General features: G+C 42.1%; 1 protein-coding gene across 1 annotated transcript in view; it reads left to right on the top strand.

Annotated features, from left to right (window-relative positions):
- The window catches only part of PGM5 (phosphoglucomutase 5), a 190,814-nt gene that overhangs the window by 151,213 nt on the left and 19,482 nt on the right, over nucleotides 1–20,119 (top strand). Inside the window, exon 10 of the mRNA XM_041743579.1 lies at nucleotides 2,615–2,749. Within this exon, the coding sequence (XP_041599513.1) occupies nucleotides 2,615–2,749 (135 nt within the window). The remainder of the gene's footprint in view (nucleotides 1–2,614; nucleotides 2,750–20,119) is intronic.

The raw sequence follows: 20,119 nt of genomic DNA, 5'->3' as shown, positions 1-20,119 counted from the left end.
GATGGCTGGGTTCTGGTAACACCTGATTTATAAAAATAGGTGGCAGGTCAAATTTGGCTGATAAACTATATTGCCAACCCCTGGTTTAACCTGAAAACTAAAAAAAAGCAAAATGGATTCTTGGGATGCTTTTGTTGGAATCACAGAATATTGAGAAACTTGGCAGGTCTTGGCCAGTGGTGACTCTGGCCTCATAATTTAATTGAAAATAGGTGATTATGCACGCTGGCAAGAATATGGCTCACTTTCAGGGTACACATTAATTGTAGTTCATTGAAGTTCATTAAATTCATTGAAGGAACATGCAGATGCCAAAGCAATCCAATACAACTTCATACATCAGAGTGGCACTCAACAGGCATGGATCTGGGGCACAGTTCTGCAGCACAGAACTGAGTCTAGAACTTTTGTCCTCTCATGTGGAGGAGACATGGGGTGGTTCTCACGTGGAGGTCTCACAAAGCAACAGGATTTCTCTGGTAAGATCTTGTGGGTGGTTTCTTAAGAAGGGGAGAGACGGAATTATCAGCAGCACCTCGTGTGTGCCTTTATCGGCTGTTCAAGTGCAAAATCTGTCCCAGGCTACTACATGTAGATTCCAACTAGTCTTCTAGAAGTACAGCCAAAGATATGGTGACCCACAAGGAAAAAAAATAACATGATTTTGCTGTATAAAAAATTTTGCTTAGTTGTGAGCTGATAATACATACTGTTTATTTATTTGAGAGAGAGAGTGCACGCCAGAGGGAGAGCACAAGCAGAGGGAAAAGTAGAACAGGGAGCCCAATGTGGGGCTCAATCCCAGGACCCTGGGATCATGACCTGAGCCAAAGGCAGACCCTTTAATGACTGAGCTACCCAGGCGTCCCTAATAATACATGTTGACAGTTTGTTATGGCCTGAATTCTGGAATACCTCCCACTGGGTGTATACAAATCTGGGATTATTAATTAATTCTTGGTTAATTACATTAATGGTGTCATAGGAGCTACAGGAAAGGGTTGAGTTTGAGAGGTCATCAGAAAAAGGGGGCCTCAAGTGGTTTGGAATCTACAAGACCAGGTGGCTCAGGACTTTAGCCTTCAATATTGCTTTAACCAACTTATGCATAAACCATAGTCCTGAGCGACCAATTACCTACTCATGTGTCCCATATATGGTGACAAGGTGAGTGCAAGCTTATTAAGAACACACAGCTTCGAAATAGTTTGTAAAAACATGACTGTGGGTATAGTTGTGGAACCTTTGGGACCTCGTAGTCTGAACATAATTTGGTCTAGAACCCTTCCTGAGTAGTAGGGAATTGGGGCATTTACTCCATTTGGAATGTCCTAACTGTTCACTCCTCCAGCAGCAGGAAGTGGTTAGGAAAATGGTTGCTGCTTGTAATATGTTGCAATGACTAGTCCAGGCTTACGGAGAGCAAGGACTGTGTCTTTATCTTCCTATCCCCAGGGCTTAACCCAGGACCCAATCCCCAGGGGCTGCTCTAAAATGTTTGCCCAGTGAATAAATCCTGGTCAGTATCATCCTGTTTGCAAAGCTAGTATCCTAGAGAGAGGAGCTGCCAGGAAGGGAGCTGGCTCCTTTTTTTGTTACACAAATCGTGGCAGACATTGAATCACTCCAAAAGAGACTTAAGGCTATTGTTTTGGGATTGGAACAAAATATGTCTACAAGATGTAAAAAGCAGAAAACCATTCAGATAGAATCACAGTGGCCCCCACCCCACCCCAGCAGATATGGGGATAGGGTAAGGGACTGGCAGTCAGATTTATATGGCAGGTATATTTTTAATCATGGCTTATTCTTAACAACCAAGATTTAAGGCCAGACAAGTTTCAAGGGCAAATTTCTTAGGGAAAATGTCTGATGTCAGAGCTGCCCGAGACTTCTCCTTTTTCAGAAATAAGTGACCAGGCTTAATTATTTTGTTTCCTCCTCTTCTTTCCTCTGGCCCCTGCCAGTATGCTTATTTATAACAAGGGCTTTATCAGTTGACTTAAGAAAACACATTTCCTTCAACAAATGTTACAATATGATCTTATGGTCGTTTTATTTTTCAAATATCCCCACCACTGATGAAAACAGATCCGTAGAGAATGGAGATACTGTGAGCCAAAAGCAAATTAATGCTGCTACAGCTCTGCCCCCATGCCACCCTGGTGGCCAGGTCGTAGAGCAAGAAGGAAGGACAGAGCCAAGGGGATGAGGTTGTACCCAGGAACCTCAGAACCCAGCTGAGGCTCCAGACCTGAGCCTTTCATTGTAGGCTTCAGTTGAATGTGGGCGTCAGGTGAATCAGAACAGATGAACTTAACTTCGCTAAGCCTAAAGTCACATGGGGGTAAGCTTATCACAGGCAATTTGCTTTACTGTAATAGAGAAATTGCCTACTCCCATTGCATCCAGTAGGCTTCTAAGGGACATTTATTAAATATCATCTCCTCCTTGTCCCTCCACCTCTTTCTGGCTCCCACATCTCCAGACCAAAGAAACTTGAGCACCTGCTCATAGTTTGGCCCCTAGGTCTCCCCCAGCATTAACCACAAGTAGGTATTCATTGTGACTCCCTATGTGTTCATTGGCTCATGATCCATTCTGGGTGTTCCAGGGCCTGAGGATCATTTTCTCGGATGCTTCACGGCTCATCTTCCGGCTCAGCTCCTCCAGCGGCATGCGGGCCACCATCAGACTGTACGCGGAGAGCTATGAGAGGGACCCCAGCGGTCATGACCAGGAGCCCCAGGTATCTTCAACCCTGTGTGTCCCATCACTTCTGGAAAATTTAGAGAGCTCTTGTGAGCTTGTAGTTAAGTTCTGGAAAGTAAGTTCTGTACTGATAGATCCAGCTGAAGGACAAGCTTGCCGTAACTCCAGGCAGATTGTATTCATTCATTCATTACAGTGGTTGGAACAGAAAAGTTCGGCTCTGGATTCTATGATGAGTGTAGACCAGTGTTTCCCAAATGACTTTCCCTTCTTGATGGTTTTGCAGTTTGTTAATCGGGGTGACATCAAGAAAAAGCACCTTGTACAGATAAAGAAATTTCTGGTGAGAGCCAAGCTGGTCCAATTCCTCAGAGCCTTGACTCTGCGCTTGTAGATAATGAATCTCCAGGTGTTTGGCAGACTCTGAGTTGGATCATGACCTTGAGGTGTGAATGTGGATGGGCCTCCTGTCTGAGATCTCTGCAGAGCCCAGTTTCTCTTGAGGGGCGACGGCTGGTCTGTATTTAAATTTAAGGGAGGCTGAGGTAGACCAGCCAAGGCCGGGCTGCCTTGTGTTTGGCAAAACCCCTTATGTTGTCAACAATAGAGCTAATTAAGAACTCAGAAAAAAATTATAAATAGCTCAACCGTAAGCATCCCCACTCTCACATTCATTAAAGCTGCAGGCAACGTTAATTAATAGCAGAAAGGACTCACCAAGCTACACTGCTGGCTGACCCTGGCCCCCTGGTCTCTACTTCACCCTGGGGTTTGAAGCACAGTCCTTGATGAGGATTTCTTGAGGTGAAACCAGTAGTTCTATATGCAATGCTTCTTTTGTGGAGAAGTAGAGAAGCAAAGAAAAACTCGCTGCTGCTCATTTTAGAGTTCCAATAATAATCTGCCATCCTTGTGCCCTAGAATGATATAAGTAAGTGTTTTCTTTCTTTGTCAGTGGTTTAGTGTGTTTTTCTTAAAATGGTATGTTTCCTGGGAGCATCGCAAAGAACTTGACAGATAGGGTGCCATTGATCCTTACAGCTGATGCTGTAACCAGAAGATCCATTTGAAGTCACATCATCTCAGATGCAGAAGGAGAGGCCTGGGAGGCTGAGAGCTATTGTCAGGGTCACCAAGAGCATGAAGCAGCAGAGCATGAGGCTAGTATAAAGTCCTCAGCCCTTCCCCATCAGAATCACAGGCTTTCCATGCAAGGACGGGCCATGCTCTGCCAACATAATTTGTCAGTGAGTACATTTCACCCAAGATAGTACCAAATCATGTAAGAATTGGAGGCTTACCCTCTCTTTCCATATAAAACCCTTCTACTTCTCATGTTGGGAAACCAGATTGAAGCAAGAGCCTAAAAGTCCAGAGCTACATACAGGGAGAGGAATGATATTCCTGGCCTCACCAACTCTGACTCACTCTGACTTGAGGCTATTTTTTCTCAACATTCTTTTCCCTATTTGCACAGGGTAAGTGGTTATGATTATTTGCTTATTTTTATTTACCTTCCACACTGACTGCAGGCATATGATGTCCAGGCCTTTAGACACGTATGAAAACGATCTATGTTCCACAAAAGCCAGTGGTGCCACTTTTTTTCCCCCAAAGCTTCCTTTGAAGCTGAAAACCTCCACAGGCCTCCTGCTAGAGGATTGTGTGTTAAGTATATACTTCAATCTGTGGGTGAAGAAAACATAAGTAATGCTTGTTTCAGCGGCCCATACTGGGTATTTTCCATCCTGTTGGCTTAAAGAATTTGCCATTTTGAATGGTTGGGGAATCCTTTCATTGATCTTGTTCTTTTGATCAGTAATTGGCCCTCCCTTTTTAATCATGAGCGAGGGTCTTTCCAAACCTGGCTGGGTGGGCCTTGCCATATTTAGCTCATGATCCAGCTCATAATGTTACATTAAAATAGAACTCTTCATTGAAATAGCTTGTATCATTGACTCACCAACTGACAGCCTATTGCATAATACATTTAAGTCGAGGTATCATTTAGAATGAGGTTTTAAAAGACATCTATACCCCTAAGGAAGAAGAAGAAGATGCTCAGCAGGCTCACCTGTCTCAATACTGCTGAATCATCCCTAGGAACTTAAGTTTGACTGTTGAGGCCTCCTTAATACCTTGCTTCCCAGGACCCCAGCTTCTGCCTTTGAAAAGCTCTGGAAGAAAAAGCCTTTGGCCAACTGTTAACAGAGATCAAAGATAAGGCATGCTTGCTCCTCAGGGTATTAATAATCTGGGGCCTGATGGCAAAAGACCAGCTATGTTGCTTCCTCAGCTGCAGAGACCTCTTCCTCCATTCTAGCTTGTTCCGATTTGCAACCCAGAAGCAGAACAAATACCCATCTCCCTCGACCCCACACACTCAGACACGCAGTCAAGTACTTCTCGAATGTCTAGAGATTACATTGATAAATCTATCCAATTCAACAGGTATTAATGTTTTACTTGCCTTAGCTTGAGACCCACTGCATTCTGGTTAATAGCAAGAGGAGTAGAGAGTTCTCTTCAACTGGCTTCTCAGCATCTGGCTATTTTACTTTGGATGGGTAGTTCCTTGTCTATATATCTTTTTAAAAGTTTTTATTTAAGTTCTAGTTAGTTAACATGGAGTGTTATATTAGTGATTCAACAAATATATAGTGATTAAGCAATATAGTGTGATTCAACAAATCCATACATCACCTGGGGTTCATCCAAGTGCTCCCCTTAATCCCCATCACCTATTCCCCCATCCCCCACTCCTCCCTCTCTTCTGGTGATCATCAATTTGTTATTTATAGTTAAGAGCCTGTTTCTTGGTTCGCCTCTCTCTCTCTCTTTCTTTTATCCCTTTGCTGCTTTATTTCTTCTTTGCTGCTTTATTTCTTAAATTCTTCATATTTATTTCTTAAATTCTTCATATTCTTTCTTTCTTAAATCATATGGTAATTGTCTTTCCCTGACTGACTTATTTCACTTAGCATGATACTCACTAGCTCCATCCAGTCATTGCAAATGGCAAGATTTCATTATTTTTGATGGCTGAGTAGTGTTCGGTGTGTCTATATATACACCACGTCTTCTTTATCCATTCATCAATTGATGGACACTTTTGTCCTGACATTTTAAAAATATTTTATTTATTTATTCATGAGATACACAGGGAGAGAGAGGCAGAGACGTAGGCAGAGGGAGAAGCAGGCTCCATGCAGGAAGCCCAATGTGGGACTTGATCCCCAGACTTGGGATCACAACCTGAGCCAAAGGCAGTTGCTCAACCGCTGAGCTACCCAGGCATCCCTTGTCCAGACATTTTAAAGACATGTGAACATATTTTAAGCATTAATACTGTGGTAGCTTTGTAAAAGCATTTGTAACCATCCTAGGGATGTACCTAGGAAAACCTGTAGTATAATCCATATCCATAAAAATCCCTGATCCTGCCTGTGGATTTGTTTATTTGAGTCCATTTTTACAATATTTACTATGCTATTTGTTTTAAATGATGTAAAATAATTTCTTAATTACATCAAAAATGTTTTTTAAGAATCCTATCCATCTAGACCTAGGACTGGGTGGTGAGGGGAGGAAGATGGGGGCCCTAGACAGGGGAGAAGGTACTTGCCTTGCCCTTGCTCTGGTCCTTGGTTAATCAGGAAGGAAAGCCTTCAAGGCCTGTTTCAGGAGGATCACATAGTTTTGAAAATACAAGATTACTTTAATTTTACTGGCAATCAGTAGGCCTTCCTTCAACAGCCCTCAAACCAGCTGGTAATAATTTGGAAAAAGGGATGAGCCAAAGGATTTAAGTTCACCGGTGACCAGAAATAGTCTATTTGTTTTCAACTTTCTTTCCCACCAAGCTTATTAGCAGGACTGCTCAATTAACTTTTTATTTACCTTGTCTCCTTTTCCTTTTGAACCTGAGGGTGGAGTAGCTAATGAACAATAAAAGATCCAAAAGGAAAAGGAAGGAGAAGTTTTGTTAAGGGCTGGATAATCACAGCCTGATAATCAGCTCATGGCTAATCAACAATTGGCTTTGGTACTTTAATTGCAGAATAAAGCCACACCCTATCTCACCCCAAGCTTTGGAAGGAGACCAGTTTTCCCCAACCCTCCTTACAGTTGAGGGAATTTATGTATTTCTGATAAGCTGTATATAGAATACTTTAAGGACCAATATCTCAGCACCAAGAATCATATATGGAATTCATCTATCCAACCAAGGGCTGGTGGCCATCTTGCTCTACTTGTTCTTATTATGACTTTATAATCCAGAAATGTTAAGTACAGAGCCATTTTGTGTTACGCTGGGAGAACATAATTTATCATCTAAACCAGGATACATCTGAGAGTGAAAGGGGTGCACCAATAATAATTATGTTGAGACTGTCCCCAGTAAACCAGAACATTGGGTTATTCTACTTACATACCTTCATGCTATGCTAGATCTTCCCATTTCTTTAGAGATGGGCTTCTGAGAGCACTAGTAGTATAAGTCTAGTAGTACAGAGGGAATGCCAGGAATGAAGAGTTGGATCTGTGGTTCTAACCCAGGCTACATACCAGGACCACTTGGGGGCTTTGGTAAAGATATCTGGGCTTGGGCCTCACTCCCAGAGTCTACCTTGATTATTTTGGGGTAGGGACTGCATTTTTGAACAGCTTCCCAGATGATTCTAATTAGGTGAGTGCTCATAAACTTTAGTGTTTATTTACTTTGCCTGGGGATCTTGCTAAAAAATGCAGATTCTGACTGGGGAAGGCCAGAGGAGTCTGCATTTCTAATAGACTCCTTGGAGCCATACTTGGAATAGCAAAGAGTTAGATGAATTGCTAACCCCTAATGACACGTCATTGAATTAATCTAAAATTGTAAAAGCAACACGTGTATTTAGAGCCCTTGCGTACATGGGCCTCTATCCTCTGGATCTCTCTCTGGTAGCTCACCCAACTTGACTTGTGTAAAAGTGATCTCCTGTCAGCCTCCCCCTGTTCCTACTCCCTCCAGAAGACCCCCTGCCTCTTTCAGCATCTTCAACTCAGTAAGTGGCTGAAAACCTAAGAATCATCATTATTCTTTTTTTTTTCCTTATCTCACATCCCACCCCCAACTGCAAACCCTACCAACATGACCTTCAAAGCACGACCAGAGCCTGGCCCCACCTTGCCACCCCTACTGTTTTTATCCAGGGCCAAGCTAGTGTTCTGGCCTCCAGATTATTGCCTTGGTGTCCTACCTGGTTTCTCTCCTTCCACCCTTGCCCACTCCCTGCCCATACCCTAGTCTTAGCACAGCAACCAGAATGATCCTTTTTTTAAAAAAAGATAGATTCCCTTCATTGCTCTGCTAAAATCCTTTAGTGGCTCCCCATCTCACTCAGAGAAGAGCCAGAACTCTTACCGTGGTATCAGGCCCCCAACTGGAAATGGTCCCCTTCTCTCGCTGACCACATCTCCTACCTCTTGTCGTATTTCTGTGCTTCAACCATTGTTCTGTGCATGTGCCAAGAACACTCTGCCTCAGGACACTTACAATGTCTATTTCCCCTGCCGGGAATGCCTTTCCCTGCAATATCTGCATGGCTTGCCCTCCCACTTCTCAATGAGGACTCCCCTGTTCACCCTGCATAAAATAACCCTGACTCTCAAGTAGCACTTATCTTTCTCACCCAGGTTTACTTTCCCCATAGTGCTTAGCCCTGCCTCACACATATATTTACTTGTTTTATTGTGTCTCTCCCAGTAGAATGTAAACACCAGGAGGCTAGGACTTTCTTAGTATTTTTCACTGTATCCCTAGTACATACAGTACTACCTGGCAGATGGTAAATGCCCAATATAATTTTGCCAAATGAGTAAAATATTCAGTGTTAATTACTTTGGAATATCTCAGACTGATTATATCACATGGGAGACTGAAATATTCTGTACTCAGTATGAACCTCGGTTACTATTGGGTTTTCTCCTATGCTTGAGAGTTTGAATAAAATCAGTTGTCATTTGTAAGGTTCTGTGCCAGGCACCATTCTAGATTCTTTTTGATGCATCATTATTGTGCTTATCATTCTAATACCACCCCCCACCCAGTAGGTTTATCATCCTGCTTTGGCAGGTGAGTAAACTGATTTGGGGAGCCATTAATACTCAGAGAGCAGGTAATTTCTAGATTGGAGAGTCAAATTAGGTCTTAATAAAACCTGCTAATCCTTGAGGTCCAAGGAGAGAGGATTTCCTCTTATCTGTGCTTGAACCCAAGGCTGTACCTGGAGCCTTAGTTCAGTGTTTACTTATTGAGATTTATATTTTCTCACACCAAACAACTCCTTCATTCTATATACCACTGGATAACAAAGTTAAATTCGGTTCTGACACTAACTACCTGGAGTTAGCACAGTCCCCACAGATGAAGGGATCAGTCCCACAAGACTACTCCCACCTAAGATACCAGTGGAAGATGGAGCGCCCAGGCTCCCCACATTTCCACCCATTAGAATACAAATTTAGGGGTTCCCATGATCTCCTCCTCAGGTTTGGTAATTAGCTGGAAAGACTTAAAGAACCCAGGAAAGTACTTTCCTTATTATTGGTGGTTTATTATAAAAGATACTATTCAAGAATGGCCAAATGGAAGAGATTCATAGCACAAAGTATAGAGGGAAGAGAGCTCAGGGCTCCCATGGCTTCTCCTGGCATGCCAGCCACCCTTCCAGCATGTTAAAGTCTTCACCAACTCAGAAGCTCTCTGAACCCCATTTAGGAGTTTTCTTTTGAGGTTTCAGTGCATAGCTATGATTGATTCAATCACTGGGCATTGGTGATTGAACCCAACCTCCAGACCTTCTCCCTTCCTGGGAAGTGGGGATTTCCAGCCCTCCAATCCCCTGATTGGTTCCTCAGACTACAGCCCTCATTTTGAAGCCACTAGAGGTTCACAAGAGTCACCTCATCAGCATAAAATCAGGTGTGGTTGAAAGGGACTTATGATGAATGAATCCACTCCTATCACTTAGGAAGTTCAAAGGATTTGGGGAGCTCTGTGCCTGGAACCAGACAGAAAGACCAAAAATATATAGGTTTTTTTAGAGCACACTTAAGGATGTAGATACATGTGAGTGCTTTGAAAATAACTATTTCTCTCTCCCTTAACAGTGAATGGGTTTTAAAAGTTATTTTAAAAACAATGTTCTAAATACATACTTATTAGGATTTATACTCAACAGGGGTTCTAAAGTTAGTAGTTAAGAACTAGGAGAATAAAATTAGAAATTGAAATCATATATGTAATGGAGAAGAGCTAGAAATAATGGAATTCAAAAATGACACATAACTGGATACTCAGGTATTCAATTTTCATGACCAGATGAAAATGTATATATGTATATACTTACATATGTACATGTGTCTATGTTTGTAAATGTCTATACATATATACACACATATGTATATACATATATATACACACACATGATTTTGGATTCATACTAAATATATATATAAAACATTATGCTGTTATTTAAAAAGAAAATCTGCACAGAGATTTTATTAATAGCCATACACAAAGAAAAAGATGAGGAAATAGTTCATTTTTTTTCGCCTCAGAGTTTAGTCTGTATTTGCTGTAATTTTAAAACATGGTGGAGGGTGGAGTGATGTAGAGAGAATTTAGAAAAGAAACACGTGGTTAAAAGGTTGGGATGTACACTCTCTGGCCAAGTTAAAGAGCTGGCTCATTTTGCTTGTAAGAGAGGCATGACCTGGAGGTCTTGAGGAATTTAAAGAATAATATGATGCTGAGAAAGATGACCAGCTGTTCTCCATAACTAATGAATATGTAATTTGATGAAATAAACTCAAGCTGAACTGGAAGGGATTCAGATTGACTGTTAGGACAATTTCTCAACTGTGAGGGCGCCTGCCCAGTTAAGATGGCTGGTCTGTGCTTTTCTACAAGTCTCTATGATCACATAGATTCAAATAATTTTTAAATATAGGCAGGCATGGAAAGAATGGAACAAGGTAATGTCTCAACATTTTCTAGAACCTTAAAATTGGGCTCTGTGCTATTATTAAAAAAAAAAAAAACAGGTCTGGTCAGGTGGGTTAGATTTCCCTCTAGTGGCGTAGAAAGGAATTTAGTACAGCTGTGTGTTCACAAATTAGTGTCACTTGGAGCGGGATGAAACTTGAGAAAGAAGCAAAGATGTAGGGATTTTCTTTATTTCTGCTCACCTAGGTGACTAGCCTCCTAAAAAGGGTGAGCAGAACAGTTCTTCTTTTTCTCCCTTAGCTATTGCAATCTGGACTCACAGTCTATTATTATGGATTGTTTTCCTTGGAACTGAGAACTGGGGATGATCATCTGTTGGTGTGTGAAAAAACTCCCTTGGACTGGAAGTTTGGCAGGTGTTTTGCAGGGGCTAGAGTCTGTCACGGTACAGGGATGATTAGGGTTTTGATGACAATGGACCTTTCCCTGCCTCTGCTGGGATCAGAACTCCCTTCACGGTCCTGAGTGGGTATTCTAGCATTTGTGGGAAAGTGTGTGCCTGATGAGATCTGACTGCTGCTATAAACCACTCATGTTGAACCCATAGAGTTTAGCTCAAATCCCTCTTTTTGGCAGTAAGCACAAAAGAGACCCTTACTCCAAATATTTTAAGGCTATCTGACATTACCAATTTATCCCAAGAACCTGGTGGCCCTAAGAAGCAGAAGAACTAAAAGTTGTGCCTTGATCCTGGCTTTGAGTGAATTTTAAATTAAGGTTTAGAGACCCCAAACTCTGAAAAAATGTATATTTCCCCTCCCTACTTCCCTATACATAATTTAAAATATAAACAAAAACTTAAAAAAGATTTTATTTATTTATTTCACACACACAACACACACAGAGAACACAAGCTGGGGAACAACAGAGGGAGACAGAGAAGCAGGCTCCCCACTGAGCAGGGAGCCCCATGGGACTCAATCCCAGGACCAGGGATCATGACCCCAGCTGAAGGCAGACAGCTCAACCGACTGAGCCACCCAGGTGTCCCCCCAAAAAACAAAATTAACTTTGTTAATAAAGGTAAAGAAATCCAACATAATTATTGGTTTTTTCCTTATGATGCTGTTTATTTTGGTGTCTCTGCTTTGCTGTGCCCAAAGCACATGCCTAACCAGCTACTGGTTAACCTGGCACTGTTTATGTCCACAAATCACAGAGTCTTGCTGGATCTTGTTTACTCAGCCTGAAAAGGGAGCATGAATGAATTTGCCTTGGTCACACAAGTACAGAGGGTCACTGGCCATAACTCCTCTCACCAGATGAATGGGTTTGACAACTGTGGCAAGCACAGTCTGGCTTTCCCAGCATCCTCTTTGTTCCACCCCAGAAACACAGCCCAACCACATTTCCATGCCCTTCAGCAGAAAGCTCCTCAAAGCTCATCAGCTGGCGGTGATTCAGGCTTCCTTTGAAGCAGTGCCCTTCTCTGGTGGAGAGTAAATCATTTCCTTTGCTCATAAATAAGAGTGTATCTTGGTAAATGAATACTGATGGTGAAGATGGAGACTGGCTGTGACCTTCAGGAGAAGGCTCTAGACTAGACCATGCACTCAAGCAGCATTAGGAGGAGACACTGCCTAGGCTGGCCACCATGGTTCATGCATTTTTCCTGGGGGACATACGATCTGGGTGGTTGAGGGAAGGAATGTGGCTGTTTTAGCTTTCCTGTCTGTTCTTGGATAATTTTGACATCCCTTTTTTTAAAAAAAAGATTTTATTTATTCTTGAGAGACATGGAGAGAGAGGCAGAGACACAGGCAGAGGGAGAAGCAGGCTCCTCAAGGGGAGTCCCATGTGGGACTCGATCCCAGGACTCTTAGACCATGCCCTGAGCTAAAGACAGACACTGGACTGCTGAGCCACCCAGGTGTCCCTAAGTTTGACTTCCTGATCCCAGGAAGAGAAACCCTGTTTCAGATGCAGGTGAGGGAGTTCCCCCTTCCTTTGTTTTTTGCCTTCCAGGAAAGCTAGGAGGTATGGCAACCTCCAGAAGGGCAGCATTTCAGTACAGAATGCTTAGATCTTAGGCAGGAGAAAAAATAGTGAAAGGTTTTATGAAATTGCCTTATGGGTTTTTGTTTGTTTGTTTTTGCCTTGGGTTTTATTTCCAGACATTTGGTTCATATAAATCATCATATTGAGGGGCACCTGGGTGGCTAAGTTTATTAGGTGTCTGTCTGCCTTTGGCTCAGGTCATGATCCCAGGGTCCTGGGATTGAGCCACATGTCTGACTCCCAGCTCAGCAGGGAGTTTGCCTCTCCCTCTGTGTTCTCTCTTCTCCTGTTTTGTCTCTCTTTCTCTCTGTCTCAATTAAATAAAATCTTAAAATGAAAAAAGAAAGAAATCATCATGTGAGATATTTGTTGGTTGGGGCCTGTGTTTCTAGACTTAATCATAGCGGTATGGGACGTAATGAGGCCATGGGAGTATTTTAATACGTAGGTTTTGTTATTATTCAGGTATGGTGAGGCCAACAGAACAGGAGACGATTGGGCTTGAAAGGATAGCTTGTTAGTCACTGTTCCCAAGAGGAGAGGCATGCCACTCTATGCAGGGCCACATGGGAAACACTGTGATTAGTTTTGAGGCCGGAAGAGTGGGGGGAAATGTGGGCAAGAGATTTTATTGTAGTTTATATAGAGAGGAACACATGAGACAGTGTAAGTAGGTTTAGGATTAATTAGTTTGAATAATTTCGGCAGGCTCTGGGGCAGAGAAGCTGTCCCTGGTTATCTGATACCTGGCCCATGAGTGATTAGGGATGGTGGAGAGTGGCCTAGAATGTGAGGGCCCCATGGGGAGATGGTTGGAGATTGGACTTTGGATTGGTTGGTCTGCACATGAAAGGCATGTTCCTAGGGTACTTATTTGCTATCTTTAGCAATTAGCTAACTCTGGACAGGGCAGTTCCTTGCAGTATCAGCAAGGCCCTAAGATGTCAAAGCATCACAATAAAAGACGTGCATAATATGGAGAGGAAAAAAGAAAACTGTAGTCACTTTCTCAGGTGGATAAAATTGCTCCAAGATTTTGGCACAATGTCCAATTGTTCAAAGGTTAGGCTTTGGTATCATACATCCTTGGTCTTGGGCCCTAGGTATTCTGTGATCTTGGGCAACTTAACTTCTGTAAGTTTCAGTTACTCTCCAATTATATGGAGATCAAAATACTTTTTATTTCATAGAATCGTGATGATTAAATGAGATCATTCATACAAAGTGTTTTGGACAACGCCTGGCACAAAGTGCTCAATGTTAGTTATTAATACCATTGTTCTTGTCATTATTTTTATTACTAGCAGTGTAGACCAATTTTCTAATCACCTGAGGATCAAAAAGTCTCAGACTAATTAGTAACTTGTTTTATAATGGCATTAACCTGTCTTGTCCTATCTTTTCCCATTAAATTCTCTGAAGGCCACCTGTATTGCTGGGAGATGATGTCTTAAGAGAAATGTCAGCTTCTAAAGACTTGGTCTTATAAGAGGATTCCCAGGCCCTTGTGACGTGGTATTTTAGATATGCCATACTTTCTAGAAAGGTTAAAAAATGAAGTTGAGATTCTCTACCTGTCTTTCTATTCCCTCCTCTTACTCCTCCCATTCTTTAGAATCCCTACCCTGATGGGGCTCATGGAAAAAATTTGCTGTCCTCCTGGTTTGAAACAAGATACTGAGTTGGAGTTATTTATTAATCCTATTTTATCCAAGATGGTATACAACTGGCTGGCTGTTCCCAGCTCATTTTCCAGAGAGAAATGATTTAAAGACAAGAGCAAGTGTGAGACAAAGTGTAGGCTTATTGGAGAGAAGATTCTGGAATCTCTGTTGCTGGTTATGAGGTGCTTATTGGCTTCAAAGTATTAAATGAGAAACATTAGTCCTATGGAAGAGGTGTTAACAAGCTTTTTTCTATCAGAGGCTAGGTAGTAAGTACTTTTAAGTTTTGCCGGTTTTATGTGTTTGCTAGGGCTGACATTACAAAGTATCAAAGACTGGGTGGCTTAATCAATAGAAAGTGACTCTCTTCCAGTTCTGGAGGCTAGAAGTCCAAGAACAAGGTGTGAGCAGAGTTGATTCTTTCTGCGAGCTGAGAGAGAAAGATCTGTGACTTTGCTTCTTGGTTTGTGGATGGCCATCTACTCTATCTCTTCACATCATCTTCCCTCCATACATGTCTGTGTCCGAACTATTCCTTCTTAGAAGGACACCAGTCATATTGGATTAGGGTGCACACCGATGACCTTATTTTAACCTAATTGCCTTTGTAAAGACCCTATCTCCAAAGAAGATCACTTACTGAGGGACTGGGGGATTCAGGACTCCAACATATGAATTTTGAGAGGGGGTCACAATTAAACTCATAACATTAGTCATATTATATTAGTCAGTGTTGCAACTTCTCAACTGCCTTTGTAGCACAAAAGCATCCTAGACAATGTATAAATCATTTAGTAAATTTATTTATAAATGAAATTTGAATTTCATGTAACTTTCACATGTCACAAAATATTCTGATATTTTCCAACTGTTTAAAAACACGAAAACCATTCATGTTCACAGGCTGAAAAAAACAGGTCATGGGCCAGACAAGGACGATAGTTTGCTGACCCTTGCCTTAGAGGTTTTAAAACATTACGCATGATTTCTGATTACATTCAGTGAAGCATACATCTAAATGAGTTTGGCTAAACAATACATGTTGTAAAAGGTAAAGTTACATTTATATTCCTGTGTGTGTTTGCTTATATGTGGAGATGAATTTTCAAGTTTTCAGAAAAAGTATCAAGTATCTCTGGAAATCCCCCAATTTGACGTCCTGAGATTGAACTCCCTGGCTTTTGGTTGCAGTGAAACATGAGAGGAAAATGTCTTACTTAGAACGTGTTTGTGTTCATGAAATTAAATTCCTTTTTTTTAGAATTTTGATTTTTTGAAGGAAGTTTCTTTTTCCTATTAAAAGCAGTTGCTTACAAATGATTTTCAGGTGAGCAGCATTATATTTTGGAAGAAAAAGGAAAAATATAAAGGAAGAACTTGTGGAGAAATGGGATAAAAAAGAAAAGCACAAGAGAGAGCCCTGGTGAATAGCTGAAACATACGAGAAGCATTTCCACAGGTGCACAAAGCCAGGAGAGCTTGGACTTTGTATCCTGGGGCTGAACAGGCTTCCAGGAGTTGGTCAGAGGTGCTCTTGCACTTGAGGTGCTTTATCAGTGATCCTCCAATCCACTCTCCAAAGAAGTCCCACATCCCATAGGAAGCAACCAGTCTATTGTTACTTTTTATTCTTTGTTTGCTGTTAGTTACATCTCTAGAAATTACATTTAGGATGGCAGGTATGGGTGTTCAACAAAACTTAAGATGCTTGGATGATTTACTACGATTTTCCAACTGTATATTTTATACTATGTGTAGCCATGTGGGCATTTTGATATTGGTGAATCCAAACCCCCAATTTCGACTTACAGTCACATGGTATGTTTCATTCCGATATTGCTCAGAATTTGCAGTCATCATCCTTTTAATGGACAAGATTTGATAAAAAGCTTAAAAGCAGCTATAATGTAGACTGTTTCTATCAGCATTTCAAACTCTTGCTACCCAAAGGACCAGCCGCATCAGTATCATCTGCTTGCTTCTTAAAATGCAGACTCACTGCCCACCCACTACCCTCCACCACACCTGCTGAATCTGGTTCTGCATTTTAACAAGCTTCCCAGGTAATCCGTGTGCACGGTCAAGTTTTAGAAGTCCTGCTAGGAAGACCTTCATGATGCTTATTTCCACCTCTGCTAGAGCAGAAAGATCCCTCATGCCGAACTACTAGGAAGCAGGGTGACTCACCTCCGCTTTTCTCTCCTCCTTCTAGAAAGTTACAAAAACTACAGAATAGAACTCAGATAAATATCCCAAGACCTTTGAAGACCTGTTTCTACTCCTCAGATAATTAACAAAAAAGAGAACTAAGAAAATCAGTTTCGCTTTGCATCTCCATAGAAACACTGCCTCAGTATCAACTCCACAGTGTTAGACTATGTTTTCTTCACACAGTTATACCAGTGGAACTGAACGATTCAAAATAACCCAGGGCTGAACTAAAGAAAGTTCTAATTTGATTTTACCAAGATAGGGAGACTTGCTAAAAGTGTGGGTAGACAGTCTAGCACCATTTCAATTACTAGGTAAAGGTCAATAATGTACTTAAAATACTTGAGGGTTATATGGCAGCTATGTCTTGCAGGCAAAGTCCAAAAGAACATGTTCTTTTGTCAAAAGTAGAAGAAATGTTCAGTCACTGAGCTCATAAAATGTATATTAGCTGTCCATAAATTCCACTGAGAAGTCTTTATAACAGGAAGAAGAATCTTAAGTTAGTGGGTCGTTTTTTTTTTTTAATGATTTTATTTAGTTATTTGAGAGCAAGAGAGAGAGCATGAACAGGGGGAGGGGCAGAGAGAGAAGTAGGTTCCCTGCTGAGCAGGGAGCCCGATGTGGGGCTCGATACCAGGACCTTGTGATCATGACCTGAGCTAAAGACAGACGCTTAACCCACTGAGCCACCCAGGTGTCTCTAGAGGGTCATTCCTATTTTTTTAGTGCCTGCTATTGGTTTTTCTTCTATACTGCCTCTACTATATGACTCAGGCAGCCTCATAGAAATTTTCTTTCCACTTTACTTCTGCTGTTCACGCTCAGTGTGGCAGTCCTTGCAAACTAGCTGCTTTGGAAACCAATACACCCTTGAGGAATGTGTTCCAAGCACAGTGACATCTGTTCCTTCTGCTTTCAGCATCATCTTGTCCAACTGCAGGCTGATTGCCTTCCCCCTGGCTGCATAGATGGGGCCACGGAGGACACAAACACAGGCAAGGCAAGCTTTCCTGGGGCTAGGCTTGCTCCCTAAGGCAGAGAAATATTACTTCTGACTGGAGTGACTTTGGGTGCCTTTCTTTCAAAGAGCTGAGGACACTTCTGATATTCTTAATCCTTTGTTTTTAATCTGATCTTCCATCAGGAAAGATAATATGAATTTCATTTTATGGGCAAGGAAGCAGAAGTCAGAGAGATGATTGTCTTCCTACCAAAGGTCAACCTGTTGGGGCTAGATGCTGGTCCACTCACTCACTTCCACCTTGTTCTAACAAGCCAGGTTTCCTGCTTCAGAAATAATAATAATAATAATAATAATAGCACTCATTATATGTATCCCGTGTATCACATACAAAGGTTAGGTAGAAAGGTAGAAAGGTATGTGTTTGGTGTATCTGATGTCTTATTCTCACCATAATCCAATGTGATGGGTACTCATTCATCCATGTCTTACAAATGAGAAGACTTTAGCCCCGAGAATTTGAATAACCTACTATTTCTAAGGAGTATGGCTGGTATTGGAACCTAGACTCTGTCCCCCGAGGGACACTGGGGTGCTATACTATGTGCTGTCCAAAACTTTGGGGATGCACACCCATCTATAAAAAATAGAGTAACCAGGGCACCCATCCTTGGTCTGGCATACCCTCAATGTCCCTGTCCACCCCACCCCACCCCCCGGCGCAGCGTGTCCTCTGAGAGTTCTCAAATGCAATCCTTGAGTCTCACAGCTCCAGAGTAGTGGGAAGTCTGGTCTCTCTTTCCAACTTCCTATCCCGTATAATGTCCTCAAATCCTTTCCAGGGGATTAGTCCTCTTCTTAGAAGACTTACCTTCTAGAAGCTAAGGAATACCTGGAACCAGTTTCATCCAGTGGAGTGTGCAGTGGCAGCTATGGAAAGTGCAGAGAGACTTTCACTTTTCCCAGGAGAAGCAGTATCATCACCTCAGGGTGGGCCTCACCATGGGCATGGGTGGGCCTGGAAGTTGTGGTGGCGCTGGGCTCCACCATCTAGCTTCCTAGGCCTTGGCGGCTCCCCAGCAGGGAGAGGACAAGAACTCATCCTCTCCAGGCTCCCTCATCTGGGAGTTCTCCCTGCCCAAATGGGCCTGGCGTCTCAGCGGCTCTGCTCTGTAGCTTCCTTCACACGGCTGCTTTGCCAGGCCCTGGGGTAGCCTGTGAGGACTGGCTTGAGAGGAGACAGTTCCTGGATTATAGACAGTTCCTTCATCTTAGCCCTGATCAGTACAGTCCATGCTGAGAATTTGAATAACCTAGTCTCAGGGAGTAGGGAGGAGTGGTGGTGAGGGGACCTCAGCCCCTTCACTCCCCATAAGTTTCCTGGGCTTCTCATGCACATCTGCCAGCCTTCCCTCACCATCTTCAAGCTCCTCACCATGAGAATCTCTATTTCAGAAAAAGAGAAAATTTAAATTAGAATTTTCTAGATTCCTGGATATGTAACTATCTGGGTAAAATGTATACTCATGAATATCAAAATAGTTTCACTGCTTATGCTCCATTATTGCTTGTTCAGGGGTAGCAAATTCAGATGCTAACAGAATAGGCAGCAAATCTTAGTTTAGGGCTAGTTTAAGACCTCAGAGCACAGTAGGAACTTTGATGATGCTCTGCTCTCTCTGGGTATTGCTTTATTAATATATAAGTCTGGGGTGGCCAGATTTTCTGGATTTTTAGAAGTCTGGGTTTTCAGATGAAATTTGACTTTTAAGTACTGGCAGGAAAATGATTACAAAACAAAAAATCCTGTGTGAAGGGCTCCTAGTACTTGTGACCTAGGTGATTCAATCTTACCCTCCCTCTGGGGTGGAAAAAAAAGATGCTGAAAGAAATAGATAAAAGCATTTTTGTGAAAAGCATCAGTGACCAATGACCTAATAAATTAGTAAGACGAATAGAGAAGAGGTTGGAGCTCTGGGAAATGAGCCAGAGCACTTTCTATGCTAAGGTATTTGTCTATCTAGGAGAAGTGCTAAGAACAGCTGCTTTTGGCAAATTAGATAAGGTGTGGGTGACAGGCCTCAGGTTCAGGTGGAAAACCTGGTATATTGCCACCTGCCTCTTCTGCACAAAGGACTTAACCAGCTAAGAGGCACACCCGTGTGGCAGATTCATGTGACTAAAGGAAAAATGGTTAATGTTAAAAACTCACCAACGGCAGAGATCCCGGCACACCAAGCCCTGTTTTACATTGCAAACTCAAAAGGAATCATTCCAAAACTGTATGTAGTGTACAGACCACAGTCCAGAGGGTTATAAATCCACAACTCTGAACTACTACCTCCCTCAGAAGATGAAGGAAGCTATTCTAAGTCTCACGTTATTTCTAGAAGTAATTTTTTGAACAAAATGGCCAGACAACTAGGCACTTGAAGAGACAAAGTGATGTGTGCTAGAATCAATAGAAAATTCAGAAGAGAGGGTAAGCCACCTGAAGGATGTGGTAAGGAATCTCAA

Source organism: Vulpes lagopus, chromosome 2 (assembly GCF_018345385.1).
Source record: "Vulpes lagopus strain Blue_001 chromosome 2, ASM1834538v1, whole genome shotgun sequence".
NCBI lineage: Eukaryota > Metazoa > Chordata > Mammalia > Carnivora > Canidae > Vulpes > Vulpes lagopus.
This window is presented reverse-complemented; position numbering and strand designations above follow the sequence as displayed.